Source organism: Rhea pennata, chromosome 5, assembly GCF_028389875.1.
Source record: "Rhea pennata isolate bPtePen1 chromosome 5, bPtePen1.pri, whole genome shotgun sequence".
NCBI classification, from domain to species: domain Eukaryota; kingdom Metazoa; phylum Chordata; class Aves; order Rheiformes; family Rheidae; genus Rhea; species Rhea pennata.
In genome coordinates, this window is record NC_084667.1 from 57,168,740 (window position 1) to 57,191,601 (window position 22,862).

Consider the following 22,862-nt stretch of genomic DNA (forward strand, 5'->3'; position numbering starts at 1 on the left):
CCCAGGTTGCCCTAATCTCCCAAGGTCTGTCAAGTCCCTGCATGCTCAAACTGCTCCTAATAAGCCTCATTTAATGCTATTGAACTCCAGTGTAAGAGACGTGCTTCAGATGGGGTGGCTTATAAACTAAGAGGGAGAAAATTGAGGGTTAATTGGTAGCAAGTTTGCTATTTCAAGCAGGCCAACTAGAAAATGTATGTATAAGCCACTAAAGAGTGATTATGGGTCAAGTCCTGCCAGGGGGTTTCCCTTTTGTCAATTTTTTTCTTACTTGCTTTCTTTTTTTTTCAGTTTGAGTTGCTTTGCAAGGCAAAGTTGTATGAATATAAAGGAGTGTCTAAAGTTTGTATGTGAAGAGGATCCTGAGCTGCATACTAATATAGGTGCTAGTATTTGGGTGTGATTTCCATAGGAGCTCTGTGATAAAAGGAAGGGAGTCATATAGTTCTTAGTATTTGGGTGTGATTTCCATAGGAGCTCTGTAATAAAAGGAAGGGAGTCATATAGTTCTTACAGTTTTATAGTACTACTTAGATCAAATGTTTTGCATATTGGTATAGAGCTATATGTGTGCACTAAAAATACAATTTTTGGAGAGGAGAGCTAACTTGATGCTCAAGGAAATCCAGACGTAATGATTCTCCTCTTAACTCATGCTATTCTTCTAGACAGTTCAAAAGCTAGGTCCGATCTTGTGCCTGCTTTGTTGATGTGTAATCTCTCTGACTCAGATCATGAATCAGACATCATCTGCAAGTTCTTGTGCCCTTCAGGCTCAGCTGTGGCTGCATTTCTCCAAACATTTCTTACAACCGGCAGGGATGCATTCCTAGAGAACCGGTGTGAGGGCTTGTGTTTTCCCTACTTTTTTTTTTTTTTTTTTTCCCATTTCTTCCCTCCTTGTTTGGGAGTATTTAGCTTCTTTCTCTGTTGGATGGCACAATGGGGACTCACCAAGCAGAAGGAGTCGACAGCTGCTGAGGGAGCGTGTAGGGCCTACCGCTGTGTACAGCAGCCGCTGTACGTACATGACTGAGAGAAAATTGTAAGTTATAACTTAATGTCATCCTTAAAAAATCTTAATCCCCTTGTCCCATTGTCTTTTACACTTCGTTGTCGCAGTTTCAAAGAATAGAAGAGGCTTTATGGGCGATGTTGAGGGGGTGAGATAGGAGAGAGGATTCCCCTTGTCTTTGGTTCTTGCAGTAAGAAATGACTGTCAGCTTCCTGTTCCCCTTGATCACACCCAAGGAAGAGCTAGGAAAAAGTGAGCCTGAAAGAAAGACGGGAAAAGGGAACTGGAAAAAGTAGAGAGTGGAAGAGAGTAAAGGAGAAGCAGGGCAGAATTAACACTAAAGGTAAATGAAAAACAAAGGAAAAGTGGGAAAGCACAGTGAATTATGAAAGGAATAGAAATGTGATGTTATAGTAAACTTGTAGAAATTCTAGTGGCAATGGCATGCAGTAGAATGCACATTACTGCCTCAGGCGTTCCCAAATCTTTATGTTTGTTTTTGAACTTGGCATCAGCAGTTGGTCGTGTCGCAGTAATGGCACTTGAAAGTGGAGAGTGGTGGGCAGGAGTATCTCCCCTTTGCTCCGTAGAATTTCCCTGTGGATTGGCTAGCTCTGGGATGACCTGGAAGAAGAATTTCCCTTCATACAGCCACCTGGCCTTAGTCTTTTTTTTTTTTTTTTTTTTTTTTTTTTTTTTTTTTAATCCTCTAAGGTAACGTACTGCTACAGCATCACAACTTCAGTACTTGTATTATCCAGAAAAACACGCTGGTTTCTGTTTTTATTTTGATCTGGATCTAGGTCTGGACATATTCCTCCTAGCACTTAGGCAGACTCCCTGAATCAAGGACTCTCAGGGGTACTAACTCTCTGTGCCTGGCTTTTGCATGTGAACCAAGGTGGCATTTGGACCATATGCACCCAGCCATGTGAATGTTGCATCCGTGCTAGCAAGCTGCTTGCAAGGAAAATCTTGCATTTTACAGAGACTGCAATTCCAGTGCAACTAGACTTGAAGACCAACTAGTGCTTCACTGCATGGCTGACGGTCCAAAGCAACAACATAAATCAAAACAATGACATGATAGAATAATTGAGACACAATTTTAAGTATGAAAGAAAAATTTACAAGCTGAGCTGTTCTGTGGAATCACCTAACATCTGAAAAAGATTCATCTGCAAGTGAAGTTACTCAGTGCCTTTGTGTGGATTCATATCCATTTGCTTAGTTCCCCTACACGGTTGTATTCTTTGCTGCACTCAATGTTATGCTGTTGGCTCGGGTCATTAGCATACCCCATTTCCTCAAGACAGCTCTAGCAGTCTTCAAAGATAGAGCTTCGAAAATAGATATGGTATTATTCATAGCAGAGTAGATGGTTTTATCATCCATTAACTTGATGACCTTGAGTAGCTTTAGGGTATTCTCTGGAGTTATTATCCCACTGGCTTCAAAGGTACTGTATATCAAATATTGAAACTTCAGGGTCTGATAAAATGCTTTGATAAGGCTGGTGTTTAAAAACATGAGCGGTAATTGATACACACATTCAAGTTCTGTTGAAACAGCTGCTTTGCTTACGGATCCGTGGAGGGCTAGGGGCTCTGTGGTCCCTCGAAGTGTCCTGCTCACGATCTTGGGTTGTGAGACCCCTTAGTTAGAGAAATTGTGACCGACACAGACAAACAACTGTTCAAGTTAGTATTTGGAGGGCTGAGTTTGGGAGATGTGGAGACTGAGAGCTGCTGCAGGAAGGAAGCAGCTCAGTAAGCTTTGGTCAGAGCTATGAAGTGGCCTGATAAAGCTGAGATGATAGTTCCAACTTTCTGTGGTTTATCCCAGTAAAGTGGAAGCATTTTTTATTATTAGGCATGCATGTCATCTGGAAATCCTAACCTTTGCAATTTTAAATGGAAGTAGCTAAATTCTAGCATGTGCCTTCTATTCCTTGTCTCAGACTCTACTCCATAGGAATATTGTGTATGCAGAGGAGTATTTTTAGTTTGAGTTATTGGTTTTAAATGTACTAGTCTGCTAGAAAAGGCATCTGGAAGAAGTTTGCATTTAAAACGGTCAACAATTATAATGATTTGAAGCAAGAATCCATCCCTATTCATATTCAGCTGTCTTGTGTTTACATTTAAAATGTAAATCCATAGCCAAAATCCCTGTATGCTTCCCTGCAGCAGATGAGAAACTCAGTGACCACAAAGTAGGAAAACAACTGCGTACAAGTGATAGTCCAAAGTCCTTTCCTCAGCAGTACCTTTAATTTCAAACAAGAACTTTACTCAGTCACTCACCAAATATACTCAGGACTGGTGAGATCAAGCAAAAACGCAATCCCGTGGGGAATTATTCAGAGAAGGAAGACGAAAACTTAGTATTTGGCGTCTCTATAACATTTTCCATTTTTTTTAAAAAAATCAGGTTGTTTCTGTGAAGCAAAAATGTGCAGTTATTCATAATTCACAGATAAGGAAATTGGTAAAACTGACTTGTACTTCATTTCTAAGGGAAAAAGAAGCGGAGCTGTGCTGAGAACCTCTTCTGCCCAGCTGCTGGTTTTGTTTTTAAGTCACTATGTTCTTATAGAACATTTTCGTAAGGCAAATGATTTTTTTTCTACCAACAGTTATACAAATGTATTTTCAACGCTGTACGTGAAATCCCTTGGCACAGTTTGTATTCACATGCAGAGCTGATGATTGGGAGATCAGGTCTCCAGCAGAACCAAAATGCTAAGTTATTTGACAGTGTAGATGCACACTCCAATGCGCTAGGGAGAAGCACCGTGAACGAGCGAGAAGAGAGAGTCAAAGAAAGTGGGAATGTGTCGTGAGGCAATACTACCAAGGTTTATGGATATTTTTAATATCTTGGCCTGTCTTCAAGACAGCTTCTTGCTGGGTCATTCGTGGGCTTCCAAATGTCGTAGGCAATATGTTTGTTACTGCCTTCGTCGCACAAAGCAGTATCCATTTCTTGGAATCTGAAAAATTCTAAGAAAAGATTCAGAAAGCATCCAAGGGAATGGGCTTAGCAGAGCGGCGAACGTGCCTTTGGGAAAACATCCTGAGTGCTCTGCGAGACGGGCACTCAGGCACTCCTGAACTAACATTGGGGAAAACACAGATAAGCAGTGATAAGTGAGGCTGTGAACTTTAGGTGATATTCAGAGGCCGATGTTGTTTGTCCTGGAGCCTGGGCATTCTTTGCTGTGGAAAGAACTATGGAAACTCTTGGCTTAGAAATGAGTATTCTCCAGCCTGACCCTATGGTAAAGGGCACGTTAGCAGTCAAGGCTCAGAGTCGAACACTTCCTGATGAAATAGGTCTGTATTTCTAGGACTGTGTACATTGCTCACAAAGATTTATAGCAGACGTCGCTGAGCTAGCACTGATCCGGCTAGGCTGGCTATCAGTAACTGTTTGCTCATAACAACATGGGGGTCTTCACTGGCATTAAGCTTACTTTGTAGTATAATTGATTCATTTTTGATTCATTTTTGCTTGAGTGTGTTAATTGATTCAGCATAATTTCACTTGTTCTCCACTCCCGCAAGATAAAAATCTTCTTAAATTCTTTTGTATATATCCCTCTTAACATAAGCTCATAATAACACTGGTATTTAGAAAAAAAAATCTTTTTTCTGAATTCATTAGTGCTGGTTTTCCCAGTTAAGTATCTTTATAACAATCTTTCCCACGTGATTTTAGCAGCTGATATCAAACTCTTAAATAATAATGTTTTATTTTCCTACAGCCAAGTTTTCTTCCCAATTTCCAAGTAAGTCTGAGGTTGTTGAATGTCAGTAGTTCAAATGGGAAGAAAGAAGGCCGGTCAAAATGGTGGGATTTTGGCCATGGCATCTCATACAATTTTCGCTAGGCTAAAGCAGAGAGCTGACGTCTCTGCAGGGGCACGGGCTGAGAACAGTGGGGGAGAAGACACCGGGCCGCAGACACTGGAGCGAGCACGGATATTGCAGCGGCACCGTAAATGGATTTTGTGGATGTCGCTGTTCCTGTGTGGCAGGTTCCCCGCCACAGCAGCTGTGTTTTAGAGCCAAACGCCTGAACTAGCCCAGCTGCTAACAAGAGGCTTGAGGGCAGTACATTAATATTGTCATGACAAATAAATACTACGCTGTTGCCAGGTGGAGGAGGCGGGGAAGATGAGCACCTGCCCTGCGGGATCAGGGTGAGGGAGTTCCTGGCTCTCCAAGCCTGCTGACAGGTCAGGATTCAATATATCTTCTGTTAATTAGAGTGCAGAAAATGTGCAAGGTGTTGGAAAGAGGCTCAGAGCACAATCAGGAAGTCAACAGCAGTCCTGACAACTCATCCCTCCAGCAGAGCCAGCAACTCCTTTCAAATTCCAGTAACACAGACTGGCATAAAATCCTTTACAGGAGTTGACTGACATGACTGTTGCAGTCCTCTTTCTTACTGTAAATATTAGCGTTTTGGGAGAAGATTTAAATAGCACTTAAAAAGAACCTTGAGAATAATGCAGTTTTGAATATATATTTCCATATGGGTGTTTGTGTAGCGTAGGTGCTAGCGCTGTTATTTCCTCTTTTTTGTTCTTTTTTTACCATGAATCACTCCTGAAGAGAGACATTAAGATGGCTCAGAAGTGCCCCAAATCCTTGTAGTGACCCTGTGGCAGGGGGCACACAGTATGTCTGTCATGCTGATGAGAAGTTTATGCATAGAGAGGTTAAGTGACTTGCCTAAAGGCATCCAGAATATCTGTGTCACTTCTTGAATTACTGTGGTCATCTTTCCTTTCTTTGGAAATGTGTGTTGAAACGTCAAAGTTTACATCAGCTTTTCAGCAGTGAAATCACTGACCATACATACCCAGCTAAAAATGATGCAGTTGCCACCACTCAGAGTGGTTTCCTTACTGATTTTGTTGGTTTTGCTGTGAAATACCTGCTGTGAACATTTAAGTCCTTGGTATTATTGTTTTTTCATTCTTACCTGAGATAAAGGACAATGAGACAATCTGATCTGAAAGTCTGTGACACAGACAGAGCCAAACGGTTCCACCCCTTTTTCCACCCACCAACTCACAAGCCAAGTTTCAAGCTCTGCTGGCTCAGTACTGCTGTTGTCCCTCTCTCCTGTTCTGCAATTTGCAAACAGCCCAGTGACGTAGCAGGGGGTGATGTTGTTTGAACAGTCTCTTCAAGTCAAGGATTTTCTAAAATAAACTGAACAGAAATTAATGGGTCTGCATGTGAGTCTGATATTGAACGGTGCAAGGGGAATAGAAAATGAAGCATCTTCTGACATGAAATAAGGCAGGAATATTTTCTCAGCAAATCTGGCTTGGTGACCTGGCAGGTGGTGGCAGAGGCTGAAGCAGACAGGCTTTTCTTTGACTTTGCAGGATGGAGTGGCTATTGTCCTGGAAATGACTCCCAGAAGGAGAGGGGTAAACGGATGCTTCTGCCCTTATATCTCACCTAAAAGATTTTACTTAATATTGATTACCTGCAGTCTTCCTATCCACCTATCTCTTTGTCCCACACATTTGTACCAGTCTTTTAATCTTGCTGCCCCTTTAGCCATGACCCTATCTGTACTATCTGTTTGGGTGGGCAGATGGCTGTCTTCACCTGTAAAGCAAATGCAGTGTTTCTCCCACCAAATTGTGCAAAATCAAGGCCTTCCTCGCTTTTCTCCCCTTTGGTTTCATAATTTCTTGCAGATCGTTTCATATTCTCCGATCTGTTTCTTCGTCTGCCAGCACCTTCTATGTTCTGTTTTTTCAACCCCCTGCCTCTGAAATTCACTCATTTTGAACAAATCAGTCCTAAACAACTGGCTACTGAGGAAAGGACTTTGGGGTTATTTCTAGTGGAGTACTATCCATTGTACATGCTCGAAGCATTTGTTTCATACATCAGACTTCCTAGGGTGTGCTTTGAGAAGATCACAGGGTTGAGATCAGGCATTTTAGCTCTTGCTTGCATGGACGTGGGCCATGATGTTGCTTTGCCAGATGGACTAGCAGTGATCTCTGTCAGTCCTTGGACATTATGTGCCCTACATGAAATGATGACAGAAATTACTCATATTTGATCTGCTGGAAGATAAACTTGAAGATCTTCCTGTGAATTCAAGATTTCTCTGGGACAGATTTTTTGGGGGGATGAGGTGGGTTCTGTTGGCACTGGAAGGGCTGAATTCTCATATGTTTCTAATGAGGTTGGTATCTGAGAGGGGATGTATCTCTTAAGCCTGCAAAAGAGGGGATAAAAGAGGAAGCTGTAAGGACTGAAAGACAACAAGACCTTTAAGGGCTCCAAATCTCTATGAGGACTCCTGAAAAGGGAGGCTGAATGATTACATTAGGACCTCTTCCTTTAGCAGGGAGATGGTCCATACTGGGCATTTGCAAGGACAAGCTGTGGAGCTGCCAGCCCCAGACCCCACAAGCCCAGGATCCTTTCTGGGAGGAATGAAAACAGCCAGTTCTGCTGTGTATTTAACCTACTTGCTGAGAAGGGAGCAAGTCCCAGTGGACTGCTACATGCATTAAACCATCTTAAAATCAAGAAGGAAGCAAGCAGTGGGTTGGTTTCTTGCAGTTTTGGGAGTGTTAACAGATGACAACAAACGCAGTGACGTGTGTTTCATTTCTCAGCTGAGGTCTTCTTTAGGAATCACACCTTCCTTAGTGCTTGCTCACATATGAACACTCCTACTCTTACCTAATGCTTCCCTTCCAGCAGGCTCTGAGCTTGTCTCTGTCACGTGGCAGCTAAGCCGAGTGAGTCATGCAGCTAAAATCGCACATCACAGCAGTGGATCCTGTTGCGATACACCTAAAGAGAAGGGTTGGCGGCTACGGTAGAAGAGACTGTGGTTCCTGATGTGATGTTACTTGGGGCTTGCATTACCACCGCTGCACGGCTGCGCCCTCGGCTAGGCGAGCGTCTGTGCGGTAGCTGCGTGCTTGCATTCCCCCGGAGCAGGCTGCTCCTTCGCTACACCTTCACGGGACAAGGTGAAATGTTTCACGCACCAATGTAGTCTTGTTTCAAAAGCCCTTCTTCTAAACTGCTTTTGTTGGTGGAATGATTCCAGTCATATAGGAAACATAATTTCTCATGGACTACCTCATCAAATTGACTGAAATTATAAACAAAAGATTATCAGAATACTAAGATCTAGAATAAGCTTTTTTCTGTATAAAACAAACTACCGTTTTAATAGAAGGGTTGGAGTGAATGAATGCAAAAGATCATAAAAGTGCATTAATTTTATATTGCAAAAAGTAAGCTTTTTTAAAATAATCTTAGAATATGTCATGAGAAAGATTTGCTTTTGAGCTGCTCAGTTCAACCAATGGAGGAGTAAGTTTTGCTTGGTCTCACACCATTTCTTGGGAAAGATTTGTTAGTCCTAATACTTCAGCCAACCAATGACATGCAGTAATGTCCAGTCTCTACATTCTTGCTGATATTGCACCAGTCGCTGCAATATCTAGAAAAATATCCCCATAATTGTGATTGGAGGGAGAGGTGGGATACATGACATCATTTTCATTTTAGGAATATAGTGAGTTACTTCACTTTGCCTGGAGGCAGTTCCTGAAAAAGCAATATTAAGTGATGTTGTCTAAGCAGCAGTCGTAAAGCACCGGTGATGCAGCTCATGCGAGTCATGCAGCCTGGAGCTGCTCAGTAATTGCCAGGTCCACGCAGGTGCAGGGAGCTCTGGCATCCCCCCTGCCCCACATGTGACCCACGTGACAAGTCCCACACCAGCTCCCACTGCTGGACGAGGCACACAAGGGCAGCACCCAGGAATGGCTGATACCAGAAATGGAAATGAAAGCACCTTTCCCTGCACTTGGCACATATGGACCATTGATGAACCGTTAATAATTCCTGTACGGTGACCTGATGTAACAGGAAGAGCTATTGAATAACCCAGTGCGTTTCAGCAGCTACATTGCTCTCTCTCTCTCTCTCTAGATAATATTTTACTTCTGTTTTTAAGTTTTTGCTGTCTTTGCATAACGTACCACTATGGAATACGATGTTCTCTTCAGCTCAGAATGTGTTCAGTGAAGGACTTGTAAGAAATCATGGAAAATAGGTCGGCATAAATCCTTTCATTTTTAGTTCCCAGAAACTCCCAGCTCTCACACTGAGCCGTGCTATGTGTCATTGACACATCTGGCCCTCCAGAATATGCACTTCAGAGAGAAATAGGTTCTTGTGAAATGTGCTGGAGGCTTAGCACTGGGGACTAAAGTCCTCAGCTCCTCTGTGAAACTGGCCCAGGGGGCCAGCACCGTGAAATTATCTTCTCACTTGGCTGCCAATGTGCTTTGGCTCTGACCCGGGGAAACCTCTTCAAGAGAAATGCAGTTCAGGTTATGACTTAGCAAACCTTTACCGTGTCGAGACTTTAGTTTCCAGGTTCGTTCTGGGCAAAACTTAACCTCTCCTGCATAAAGGTGGCTACCCTCCAGTGCAGGACTGTTGTGCAGAAATAGGCAACGTAGCACTGCCAAGAGCCCTTTCCCTTACCAGCACTGTCCTCTTTCCCCTGCTGGGATCAGTCCTCAGTGCACTGCACAGAACAGGAAAGCTTTCTGCCTGTGATTTTCCTCCTCTGCCCCCAGCTAACCTTGTTTAGTCCCAAAGGAGATTATTTTTGTGTTTTTCTTCTATGTCTCTTGGATTTTACTAGGTGGACCGAAATTCTCCAGAGAATCAAGTTTGGCTTCCAGTACTGGGGGTGGATTAGAAAGAAAAAAAGTGAGATTCTGAGACCAAGCTCCTGGCAAAATCTCCACCTTCATCTTCCCCAGCTTGGGCTTTTAGCAGTAGGGCCAAAGGCTGGCGTGCAGACAAATGATTTGCTCCAGCTGTAATGATTCCTACTCCATGGCTGAGCTCAGCAATCAGGAGATGTTGAAAAGGGGGCTGGGAGGCTGAGCAAGATGTGAGGGAGCAGAGCTCCTCCAAGGACTGTGATAGTTGCCCTGCAGTCTAGTAGGGAAACAAATGCTTCATATGTGCCTGGATTTATTCTGGATTTCACCACATGTATATACAATGAGTAGGTAAAGATTTATAGGGATCTGGGTAGAGCTTTAGGGCCAGTGGAGTAGCCAAGAAAGCCAAGGGAAGTTCCCCAGGGGGGGCGTGGGAATGGCACAAGCTATGTCCCTGGTAAGAAGGGGTTTGCTTCGACAGGACTGGGATGGGATGGGAGTAAAGGAGATGTTTCCTATGCAGCTGCTGCACCACTTCTCCACGGCACAGGGTGAGTGTCCTTCGGCAAACAGGGGTGCAAAGCCATCTTCTGGGGCCAATAAATTCAACAGGGAATGGTATCTTCACAGCCAACGTTATCCTGCAAGGCACCACCCCTTGTGATTTTCCAGGCAGAGAGGCACTGGGATCTGCGGCTCTGGCGCAGCATTGCAGGGCTTTGCAGGATTACTTATTCACTGTATTCCTGGAACAGCTCCAAGCTTCTTCTCTCTGCCTCCAGTGTACAAACTCATCGAGTATGCAGAAGGCTCACAGCCCCCCAGAGGCAAGGGAAGACGGTAGGAAGGTGGTTCATACTGCAGATCACGCTGCCTCTGAAGGACCTGTGGGGCTGTGTTTCTCAAAAGACTGAACTGGTATCCTCCCTTCTTCTACCTCCCTAACGTTTAAGCAGGGTATTTAAGGCAGCAGACTCGATCCGGATGGATTTCATTGCTGGGGCCATTGGAGGTAAATAAATCAAGTAGTGCTTGTTGATGAAAGCAGATAGCCATGTTTCCTTATTATTAAGCTAGTGGGCAGGTCTTAGCGGCAAAAGTAGAGCTGGGGGTCTTTTGGTGGGGGCTGTTTGTTAAAAGTGTGTTCTTTAATAAGTGGTAAATGTCATCAGAGCAGGTTCACAGAGCTGCTGAGGAAATAGCCCTGCAATTTGGTTGGCTGAGGTCATTGCCCTGCAGTCTCCTCCAGTCTAGTGATGGAGCAAAACTCTGCTAGGAAGAGACTATGTGGAAAATGCTGCATGCAGATACAAACCGGCAAACGTTGTCTGGGCAGGAGAAGCTCCCCCGTCTGATGCCTGGGGGTCCTGGCTGGGGGTCAGAATCGTGGCTCTGGAGGGATGAGGGTGCTTCTCACAAAACTGGGAGGGTGGAGGCACAGCTTTGTTTCAGTAAAGAAGGTCTGAATGAATGAAATTTATGTAATCTGCTGACATGTATTTGCAGCTCTGATGGTAATTTCTCTGCAGGCTGCTGCATAGCAGGCTTTGATCTAGTGAATGTTAGCTATATTTAAAAGAAAAAGCGTGATCTAATTTTAGACGTTTTGAGGGCATATCCTGCTCAAACTCAGCTTTGCTTTAAACAGCAAAATGTAGTCACTGGTCTCATTTCTTTTCTGAAATCTTGTCAGATTTAGCACAGTATCGAATAGCAAGACAAGAGACTTGGGGTCACCGCTGCCAGAAGGGCCAGGTAAACCTGCCAGACAGCTGAGGCACAGTCCAAGCCCTGCATGTCGAAGCTTACTTGGAGCTGCTGAAATTTTTTTGGATTTTTCCTAGCAAGGAACCTGTAGCCAGGTTACAAATGCCCATTTGCTGGGAGGGACCCTGGCAAGTTTTACCCTGCTGCCCCTTCGCGCTCACTGCCCAACCTGTGGGCACCGGCAAGGATTGGCTGCTCGGGGGTGCCTGGACTCAGGGGTGCCTGTTGCTTGAGCTGTCAGCTCTTTCCAAGTGTGGGGACCTCTGCTCAGGAAAGGGTCTTGGTGGGAGAGGGGCATGTAACCCCTCCATGACATCTCTCCTTCCTACTCCCTTTTCCTTGTTGACTTTCAGAGCACGTTGTGAAGTCTCAGGCCCAGTGATGTGCCTGGCAAAGGGCTGTCCAGCTCTGAGGGAGACTCTAAACCTCATCTTAGGTGTCGTAACATTTACGATTAAATGTTATCATTGATATATGGCTCGGCTCAGCAGAGCAGCGATATTTTTGTTCTCTGGTGGCACTCCATTGCTTTTATTGGCATTGTTATAACTGAACCACCTAAGGATGAACTTTCTTTTTCTAGGAAATGACTTTGAAGAGTTTGAAACAGCCATTCACCTTGGCCTTTTCCCAAACTGTGGTGCCCAGGCTGTGGTTTCTGCGGTGCCCTCCTCTCCGTGCACTAGTGTACAGCCCAGCAAGGCAGCAAGTACCTTCTGTGGGTGCCTGTGGGCCTGGGAAATGAGCAGGAGGAGAGTCAACCTGGGAGAGTGTGGGTGGGGGAGCTCTCCAGCTGGAAAGAAAAATGTACTTGCTTATTTAATGTACTTACCTGAGGGTGTCCAAGAGCAAAATTTTCCATCTTTTCATCTGTGTCAGGTTCAGGGATTTTTTTAAGAGGGATAATACAATCTTTCAGGGGCAGGCAGGGGTGTCTTCTGGCATGTTTTCCCCTACTGGGAGCTTGCACATAGACACATGCAAAGTACCTTGGGCAAGGGCTTTGGGCTGTGGTCCCTATCTTGATGCAGGACAGCTCCCAGGGGTGGGATTGCTTTCCTGTGAGAACAGGGAAGTTTTTGGCACTAAGTTTGTTTCACAGCTTGTGCTTGTTAGAGTTGAAGCAGATTTCACATTCCTGAAGAAGCTGCAAATCCAGCTGAACTGCATCAGGCAACTCAAGTGGCAACATAGATAACAACAGATTCTGTGTTTAGTAAATGATATTCTTGTGACCTTGTGTTTTCCGGATGTTTTGGAGAAAACACAGCTTGGGCACCTCTGAAAAACAGCAGAGGTGTAGTGCTTTCAAACCCCATGAAAGGTCCAGCCTGGCTCAGGAGCATACACAAATATTGTTGTGCTTTTCCTTTGAGCTACTGCTTCTATGCCCACGTGAAAAGCTCAGCACCTTTGGCCTGGGAAATAGTGGCTTGCTGTGATTCCAGATGAAAACAATGTGAGAGAAACATATTTAGTGACTAAAGTTGGAGGCTTTCAGTAACCACAAAATGGGGCTGGAGATTCTGGAAAGTAGCTTATCTACAAGGATGTCCTTGTTGGCCAATGTAGCTGACCCTACTCTGAGCAACAGGGTGGGCTAGACACTTCCTTAGGTCCCTCCTAGTCTCCCTGTGAGTCTGCATCTGTTTCTAACCCTGCTATTACAGTAGCTCCAGCCATAGCAGGGCCTCAGCAGTGATGACTAAGGATGACTTGACTCTTGGGCCTGAGCCAGAGATCTGGGAAAGGGGAAGCTGAGGTTTACCCAGCACTGTCCTGGTAAAACAGCCCTGTCTGTGGCATGTTCAGGCTTCCCTGCATCCTACTGCAAGGTTACACACCAGTCACATGCAGTCCCAGCGTAAATAAATAGTCTGCCCACAGAGGCAACGTACTGTCTCCTTGTCCCTTCAGCTGAAATGGTTACTGCTGGCCACTGCCACGGAAATGTTACTGAATGAAGCTCAGGTTGTTTGGTGTACAGGGCAAGGATCTCTCCTTATTTTAATTGCCAGGTCTGAAAGGCCAAACTTGTGAAGACGTGAGTTATTAGGTTTTGTCCCTGCCATGTGAATGTGTGTATAGGGGCTGCTGTAACCTCTACGCAATACCTGAGAATATCCCAGATAAAGTAGGCAGGAAAACTGGTTCACTATACCCCAGCACTGGTCATTCACCTCATTTTGCCATTATTTTCTTCCCAGCCGGGGCAGTGTTACTGAATAGGAGCCCCCTAGGATCCCTCTCCCATATGCATCCTATACATAGCTGGCCTTTGACACTTCTGCTGTGCAAACAGTGCATGTATGGGTCAGGCTATCTTTGTTCCAGGCTATTTATATCATCTGACATTGTACAGAGCCCTTCTTCCTAGCTTTTGAGGCTTGGCTTGGCTCCTCAGCCAAAACACTTGACTGCCCCGAGTGCTTTGGTTCTTAAGGAGGGCAGTCCACGGCAGGCTGTGGTTGTTAGGAAGTTTTGGGGGCTCACCTCTCTACTTTTATGGGAGCAGTGAAAAGCTCACCCTTATGGTCTTTTCCCAGGGGGATACTTTGTCCCTGTTGAAACAAAGGTGAACAGGAGCACTTTGGACTGAGGAGCGTTGGGGAACAAACTGGTTTGGGGCAACCTGCTTTTATTGTCAGTGTTACTGTCTTCCTTCACCTTATGGGAACACACTTTGTGTTCAATGCTGGTCCATATCAGCCCCGGTACCTGGTACACACCAGCCAGTGAAAAACGGCAAGGCTGCTACCTTCCTGAGCACGATGGAGCGACCTGGCTTTCAGCTGCGTGAGCACACTGTGCCCTTGCATAGCCAGCATCTGGGCAGCCCCAGCTGCCACCTTTAACGTTCAGGAAGTTTGCAGTTGATGTAAAGCCAAATCCTCCAGGCTGGGATGGAGTGCTTGGGCCAGGGCACTTCTGAGGACACCACAGTCATGTTGACATTAACTTATTTGCTGCTCTGCCCTGGCTGGCAGGGTCTGTATTTGCGGTCTGCATCTGAGCTGAGAGCTGGCAATCTGGGACAGCATCGGTGGCCCCAGGTGACTTGGTGCGTTGTCACTGTCCGTTCAGCTCAGATGCATTGCTCCTCCTAGCTGTCTTATTCTCCTGTTATTTCTTTCTGTTCTGGTATTCTCCCTCATTCTCTCTCTTTCAACCTTATCTTTTTTTTAATTTTATTTTAATTTTATTTTTTTAATGCAAGTAAGCCTCTGCCCATTGTTTTCTTATGAGGCTTGACTGCTGGTGACTCACCCAGCAGCTGCTGCTCTTCTCCAAAACACGGCAGAGCTGCCAGGAGTTCCCAAGCAGCAGTGTAATTGCAGGTGAACATGCTGAGTGAAATGACTGCAGCCACACAGCTACATATACGTTTTTAAATCATTTCCTTTTTCTTAAGGAAAAAAAAAAAAAAGAAAATAAAAGAAAGGGGGGGGGGGAAGAAAACTCAATGTCAGGCAGTTTCTAACTCATGAGCCACCAGAAGCACACTGTTTTCTATGACTTCCTGGCTCCCTGAAGAGCTCATATAAGCAGTTTTATGATCCTGATCTCTGTATAAATAACCCACATGGATACAGCTCCGTTGTCCCCCAGCCTGATTTCCTTTCAGGTCACTTGGCAGTTTATATACTCGGAGGAACTTGACTAACCAGCCCCTTTACCGTGTCTGCAGGCAGATGCACCCGGACCGGAGCTGGGGTAGGCAGTGGAGGTGATGGCACGCCGGGGGGGATCTATTCGCTCTTCCCTCCCGATCTGCTCTTAAGGCAGCAACTTTGTCTCACAGGATTAATGTGTTTCCAACTCCAGCGGCTATTTTAAGGTCTCAGAATGAGCCTGGGTGTCGACAGACGGTTGACAACCCCTCCCTAGACTGCTGGAAATGCCTCTACTGTCACCGGCGGGCAACAGCGGTCAGCTGGCGCGCGGGGCGTGCTGCCGAGCGTGCCGGCCTCTGCACGCCCCGCGGCTAAGCCGCCGGCCCCCGCCTCGCGCCAGCCCGCCGGCGCGCTCCCCAGCCTCCAGACCTCTGCTTTTGCTCCCTGCTCTGGCTTTGCTGCGTACGGAGGTGTCGGGTGCGGGTAGGAAACGCGCTTCAGGGGCTTAGTGCAGCGAGGTGCCGCGAGTCCTTACGCTCAGTGAATTTTTTACCCCGGGCTCCGTATATGCTTTGCAAAGTGCAGCCAGGCCGTGTCCAGGACCTCTGCCATCACCACGATAAAAGACCACCTCTCTTTTACAAATGTCCCTGTGCTTTTATTCCTTAATATTTCCAAATTTGCTCAGATTGCTCAGCAATACTCAGAGACCCTCCTGTGAGCGGGGACACCTCGCTGCTCACGTAAGCGTGGCTTGGTCATGGTCCAAAGATACTTCACTGCCTAAATGGAGAGGGGAACAGAAACGGTCCAAAACTGCGGTGCACGTTATCCCATGCTCCTTCCCGCCGAGTCCCTTCCCGGGGGGCTGCTCCGAGTTTCCTGCGACGCTCGGATCCCTCGGTCGCTCGGAGACACCGGCCCGTTTCGCTCGTCGCTGTTGGCTTGAAGATCCTGGCTGGAGCTGGGGAGCTCGGGCGCCCCGGGCAGTGGGAGTCTGGGGCTGCGCCTGTCGGCGGCTGCCCTTCGTCCGCGGGTCCGCGGAGGCGGTCTGCCGCGGCGTGCGCTGCTAACCGTGTCCAATGCAATATCTGTTCCAGGTGGTCTAAGCACAGCAGTGGGTTATCCGCTGGATACAGTGAAGGTACCTGTCGGAACTTTATTTCTCGACTACAGACCGAAGGCAAACAGACCCTTTTGCCATTTTCCCCCCTGTAGAAAGCTAGTCTGGTAACTGAGCGCTTTAATTGTTGTTACATCAACGTATTTCGCTCCCTTCATTTGATTGTCTGTTTTTTGCTCTTGAAAATTGTTTGGGGGTGCTATTTAATGATTAACGGACTGGTTTGCTGTTAAAGCATAGAAAGCATTAAAGATTTTTTTTTATTATTATTATTTATTTTTTTTAAATCTGATGTCCATATTTCAAAGTTGCCCCTATATTCCTAGGTGAGGATTCAGACCGAAAGGTGTTACAGAGGAATTTGGCACTGCATTCAAGAAACATACAGAACAGAAAAGGTAGGTACCTCTCATCAGAACGGCACGTACAAGCCGAGGATGCTTCTTATTTCTGCTTGGAGTAGCAGTAGGAGAGACCTCTTGTATAGGTCGGAGAAGCAAAGCTGCATCGCTCAGTTTGGGGAGGACAGACCACAATTATATATAACCATTTTTTGGGAGAAGGGTTAGCATGAAACTCAGCTTTGCCAATAATAATAGAAATAAGTTTTGACTCAGCAATATAATGGCAGTGTTTCAGAGCGGACACTTTCCCTCGCTGTTCTCTCTTAAAATTGTTGTTCTTTTCTTTGTCTCTGACTAGGTTTTGGGATTTTACAAAGGCGTATCTGCGTCAGTCTTCACAGTATCACTGATTTCCTCTGTTTCATTTGGCACATACAGAAATTTCCTTCGCAACATCTGCAAATTGCGATACGGTACTGTGGACGCAAAGCCCTCCAAGCTGGATATTTTTCTCGCTGGAAGTGCTACTGGTGCAGTCCGGGTAGGTAAACAGCCAAAAAGGAAATCGCAGAGAGAGAGCTTGTTGGCGCGCGCGCGTACGAGGCCGGAGAAGCGGAGGCTGGTCTCTGTGCAGCGCCGGGAGGGAGCCTGCGTCAGGCGCCGTGCGGGGCTCGTTCCCGCGGCGGGTCGAGCCCAGGCTCCCGCCGGGCGCCCCGCGCCGCCGGATCCACCGCGCGGCGTGCCGGTCCGCTCCTTTAAGAATTACGCGGTAATTACGAGGGTGCTGCACGCACGCCGCGTCGCCTCGGCGGGACTCAAAACCCACCCCGGCTCAGGGCATCGCCGGCCAAGCAAATGGCAAATAACTCCCTGGCAAATACGCGTGTCGTTCCCGTAAAGGACGCTAAGCGGTGGGTCTGAATTCAGGCACAGTTTCCTGTCAGCAGACGGATGTGTGCAGGCGCTGCGAGTGCCGCGGAGCCTCCCGTACCCTATAGGCAGCCCTCGTGTAGGGCAGCCAGGCTCGTCGGGTCTATAGGCGTTTCCTGGAAGGGAACGGCTCTAATTAACAGGGTTAGTTTCTGATGTTCCTTATGGCCTTGGTTCCAAAACACCTGTGTGTTGAAGAGCCCTGATTTATGCCACCCTTCAGCTGAAGACATTCTTCTCTCCATGCCCAAATGGTTTGACAAGTTTTTACAGCTGTCTAGTGTCCTCTGCCTATTTCTGCCTCGCTTTCTGCTGTGCACAGTGTAACGCAAGCTCACGTGTCCCACGCAACACTCATGTCCTGCCGCTGCTCTGTGGCGACTTAGTGCAGACCAACGGGAGGAAGCTGGAACTTCCTGGCGTTAGATAAGAAATACTATTGCCTGAAAAGGTGGGAGATGAATGATTTGGAGGGTCAGGCTGGAGGAGGCTTAAAACACTGTTTAAATGGGAAGGTTTAAGATAACGATATCCTCTAACTTTACAGGTTATGCTGATGACACCTAGTGAGGTAGCTAAAGTTCGAATGCAAACTCAGAAGCAACCGCATCCTTCTGTGGCATCTCCCCAACCCATTTCCAAGCCCAAGTACCAAGGATCTCTGCACTGTCTGAAGGTGATTGCAAAAGAGGAAGGTTTTGGGGGTCTCTACAAAGGCTGCTCTGCATTACTCTGCAGGGATTGCTCCTCTTCTGCAGTCTATTTCCTTACCTATTCTGTTCTGTGCGACTGGCTTACACCAGTGGGGAAAAATAAACCGGGTAGGTACAAGAAAGAGTCTTGTGTTATGTGCAAAAATGGCTTATTTTGTATCACGCTAAGAGGAGACACATTCTCAGCAAACATTACCCAGCACCTAGGAGGCCTTGCTCAAAACCGTGCCTTGTGAGGGGCACATTTTATTATTTCACTGCTTTTATTTCCAGGCACGACCAGGCTCTTTGTGCCCCTCAGCCAGGGGCGCAGGCAGGCTGGGTGCGGGGGATTTGCAGGCTCCAGCTGCGCGGGGCAAAATCGTCCCACGTGGCTGGGAGGGTGACGGGCAGGGTAAGCTGCTTAGTCCGCGGCTACGGCCCGCGTGGGGGTTGAGAAGCCCGGGGGGAGCTGCAGGGCCGAGGCAGGCCGTGGGCAGCCTCGCGGCGCTCCCTGCTCGCCGCGGTTTAGAGGGGCTCCCCCGCCCGGAGCAATCGCGGTGCTCGGAGAATAACCCGGCCGCAGGGAGGGTGCACCAGGGTAAATGCTTTCATCCCTCCTGGCACAGGCCTTGCCGAAGGAACGCAGGCTAGGGCCGCAGGAGGGAAACAGCAGGAGCCAGGGGCTGGGAAGATCCAAGTTAGGGCTCAGATTTGTTCTTGCATTTCACTGTCGTGCCGAGGGCAGCATGGGGCACGACCCGGCTGTGAACACACACTGGGGCATGGTCCCACTCTCTTAGTGCACTGCATACCTTGGTTTTTTTTATTTCATTTTATTTTTTAATCTGTGCAGCAGAAGGCTTGACTATATCAAATAGGAGCTGAATTTTGTTTGTCCTCCAAATGTTCATTTGGGGATCTTGTCCCTCAGCAGCTACTCCTCTTCCTGCAGGAGAGGTGTTTACAGCACGCCCCAGTACCTAGTATGTGAGTACGAAACCCTCTTCGTGCAGAAATGGGGTATGCAACTGGAAATGAAACCTGGACAAATCGCCAAGAGCTCTCACGGAGCACTCATTCGGGGTCAGCCTGGAGCTTGGAAACAGAGTCCAGGTGCAGAACTGGAAGAGACTTAAGTTTTCCGGTTGGTGGCTTGGCTCTAAAAACCAACCATCTACTTCCACCTTTGAGAAAACAAATGTCTCAGAGAGGCAAAACATTTTTTTCTATTCAGCAAAGAATCTTCCTGAGAATTGTAAAAATAAGCAGGCCTGGCTGAGGAGGGGCTGAGCACTCTCAGGCTGGGCAGCTCAGCGCCTCGGAGCAGCAGGCTCTACATCCCGCTCCGTTTGTGTGGGGCTAAAGCGGATGCGGTCTCTGCACAAGCCAGCATGATGTATGCAAAATGAGCATGCTGTGAAATCGTGAGGCCACATGTTTTGTATGCGATCACTGGAAATACGCAACTCCAATAGCAAGACAAATTAGCTACCGAAAAACATGAAGGTTAAAAAGCTAGCATTTGCTAAGCAGCTTATGGAAAGAGAAGGTGCTCCTCCTCTTCCTCCCCTTTCCAAGGAGCAAAATTTGCTGTTTGAACCAGGAGAACAATTCCTGTTCAGCAGTTGCATGACTGGCTAAGTGTTTTCCAGCTTTTCTTCGCTTTGTTCTGCAAGAGCAGGTCAAGCTGTGGTCGCTGCTCAAAGCACTGCATAGCCGGTGATGATCTATGAAGCGCGCTGTTTAGATTGCCGTATGGTGGAAGGGGAGGTAGAGACAAGGGGCCTGGGAAGGCAAACTCCTTGACAGAGACCACACAAGCTGGATGAATCCAAGGAAGGGATCAGAATTCCAGCAGAACTTGGTGGAAAATCATCTGAAGAAATGCTAGAGACCACCTGCAGGAGTGCAGTGATGTTAATGCAGTCATCATAGCTTTGCACTGCTGGCAGGTCCCAATCACGCCAGACTGAGCAAAATTTCAATGTAATGCTCTTCCTGTTCTCTTTCCTGTTCCTAGAATTATTTGCAGAATTAGATTTGAAAAGACTTTAGTAAGCAACTGCAGAAAATGAATCTGAGATGCTGTAGCAGTTCAAGGCTTAAGTTAACTGCTCCCCACTGCCTTCATCTTGTTTTGCAGGTTTCCTAGCTGTGCTGCTTTCGGGTGGTTTTGCTGGAGTCCTGGCCTGGGGATTAGCTACTCCCATGGATGTCATCAAATCACGGATGCAAACAGATGAACTGGGACACCAAAAGTACAAAGGCCTAGTCCACTGTGTTAGGGAAAGCGTGAGAAAGGAGGGTGTAAAAGTGCTTTTCAAAGGACTGGGTTTAAACTGCATTCGTGCGTTTCCTGTGAACATGGTTGTATTTGTAACATATGAAGCTGTACTGAGGTTTACAGATCATCTTATGAATGAAAAATAGCTCATGTCACTCTGTTCAGAGGTGTATTTTCTTTTTTAGCTCTTCTTTTGTAACACAGCATACACAAACAACTGCTGAACTCTGCTCTCAGTGATGGACGGTGTGAGAGGTATGGAAATTTCAGCGCAAAACTGGATGACTGATCTCTTAGTTTTATTCTTACAGGATCACAAACTCATCAGGAAGTCTTGTACTTACAGTCAACCTCCCTTCTATCCTGTTAATATACTTAGACTGCAGCTACTACTCAGGCTATTGAAACATTCGCAAATATTTCTGTTATAAAAAGCTGATAGCCTGTCAAAGAGATTTTTGACAAAAGGTGAATTAGGTTTTGTCCTGGAAGAAAACCTGATCTTCACTACCAAGGCAAGGGTGGAGGGCAGGTTGTGTATGTTAGATTTAACACTACACAGTGTGCGCTCTTTATATGTAATACATGTAATGCATTCACTTAACTTACGTATTTGTGCTTCAAGCCACAATGGGCAGACCTTGCATGCCTATCTGTAGTTTTGCACAAGCGCTCCACAATTATGTTCCTTTGGTAGCAGCTGAAATATGAGTTGCCTTGCTTTTTCCTGTCGTCTTTAAATGAGTGGCAGACATAGTCTGTTTACATAATCTCTCTAATGGCCTCATTGAAAATGGAAACAGGCTTCATTTCGAGTAAATCATGTGATTTTTTTTTTCTCCCTGTGCTATCATTAGCTGTAAAGCTTCACTCCCCTTCTGGTGGTAGAATGTACCATGTTCCTGAATCTTGACAAAGCTTTTTGTACAGGCTGTTCTTGTACTGGAAGGGGGGTGGGAAAAGAAGCAAAAACCTTTGCTTCTCAAAAGAAAGACTGCCATAAGTTTTGTGCACTAAGGTTAGGTAAATTAAAGGAGAAGTGCAGAACTGGTATGGTATAATTAAGATTAATTACTTTCAAAAAGTGTATACTCTTTTGACTTTAAAATACACTGTTAGGACTGGCCAAATGCCTTTTTTTTTTTTTTTTTTTTTTTTTGTCAAAGTTATGTTCTGAAGGGATCTCTAACTTTCCTAAAATATACTCTTTTCATAAAGATATAACATTTCAGAAACATTCTGTTTTGAAAAGAACCTCCCTAGACTCAGAAACACTCTGATTTGCAAGGCTTGCCCTTGCCTCAGGAGCAGTTAAGATGTTCTGCATCTCTACTTTTCTGTGATGATGAGGACGTTTGCAATGGTGTGGCCCTCACCTCAAAATTGTGCTGAAAATGTGCCTTTTTTAAGTAAAAGAGGAAGATAATTTTTTAGAGGAGTTCTCTTATTCAAGGCCGATAAAATTCTGGTCCACATCCACACTTACTGGTTGAGAGCGTGGCCTTAACCACACTAACAGCGATTCTGCGACAGGCAAGACTCGATAGCTATGCTGGAAAGGGAAGAAATGATCCTATACTAGAAGGACAGGCTTAAAAACTTTAAGTAAGTGCTACTAGCAAAGAATAAAGGGAACCTCTTCCACTGCAGAAAGACTAGTAAAAAGCTCCAGAATTGTCCTCCTGAAATCTAAGCCTTCAACTTGCTTTTTAAATTTGTTCACAGCCATGCTATCAAACAACTATAATGAATTTTTCTCTCAAGAGCCTATCAGCTGCTGCAGCCAATCCAAGAGCAGATTTAAAAGACCACAGCCAGGTTCAGAGCATGTCACCTTAAAAGGCCATGGAATGAAAGACCCAGCAGGGAATCTAATTCTATATCAAGGTGCTAAGGGACTCAGCAACCTTGTACCCTCAGTTACATCTTGGACCATGAGCAGCAAAATTCCTTTAGTCTGAACGTCCTTACAACAAAAGATCTAATTAAGTCAGCAAGATTTGAAGTTCTCCTAAAGACGGCTCTTTCTGCTCACCTCTTTCTACAAGGGATGCGTTAGACTGAGCGCTCTCACAGTGGGATGGTGATTTATCCTAGCTCTGCCTGGATGGTTCCTGGAATCAGACTCTTTTATACTGTATTATTCTCAACCTAACTCAATTCTCAGGCATTAAGTTCTTTGAACACAGAGACAGGAAAAAATACCTATAAATAAGACAAAACAATCATTTATTGTTAGGCAGAGTTGATACCATTCATGGTCAACCAGAGGTTTGAAAACAAATTCTAATCAGAAGTAGCTGAACTTCCCAACAGGCTCAATCATTCAAACTAC

General features: G+C 45.9%; 1 protein-coding gene across 7 annotated transcripts; it reads left to right on the forward strand.

Moving 5' to 3' along the window:
* The first annotated feature begins 984 nt into the window (after window positions 1-984).
* On the forward strand, window positions 985-21,253 carry SLC25A47 (solute carrier family 25 member 47). Of its 7 annotated transcripts, XM_062576636.1 has the most exons (7): window positions 10,564-10,610; window positions 10,727-10,782; window positions 16,252-16,295; window positions 16,601-16,672; window positions 16,977-17,159; window positions 18,096-18,369; window positions 20,387-21,253. In XM_062576636.1, the coding sequence occupies exons 2-7, from the start codon at window positions 10,755-10,757 to the stop codon at window positions 20,671-20,673; spliced, it is 888 nt and encodes a 295-aa protein (XP_062432620.1). In that variant the 5' UTR covers window positions 10,564-10,610; window positions 10,727-10,754; the 3' UTR covers window positions 20,674-21,253. The 7 variants fall into 7 exon arrangements, with proteins under 7 accessions (XP_062432622.1, XP_062432619.1, XP_062432620.1 ...); XM_062576635.1 differs by lacking the exon at window positions 16,252-16,295 and having other exon boundaries at window positions 10,507-10,610; XM_062576638.1 differs by lacking the exons at window positions 10,564-10,610; window positions 10,727-10,782; window positions 16,252-16,295 and adding an exon at window positions 985-1,045 and having other exon boundaries at window positions 17,057-17,159.
* The last annotated feature ends 1,609 nt before the right edge of the window (window positions 21,254-22,862 follow it).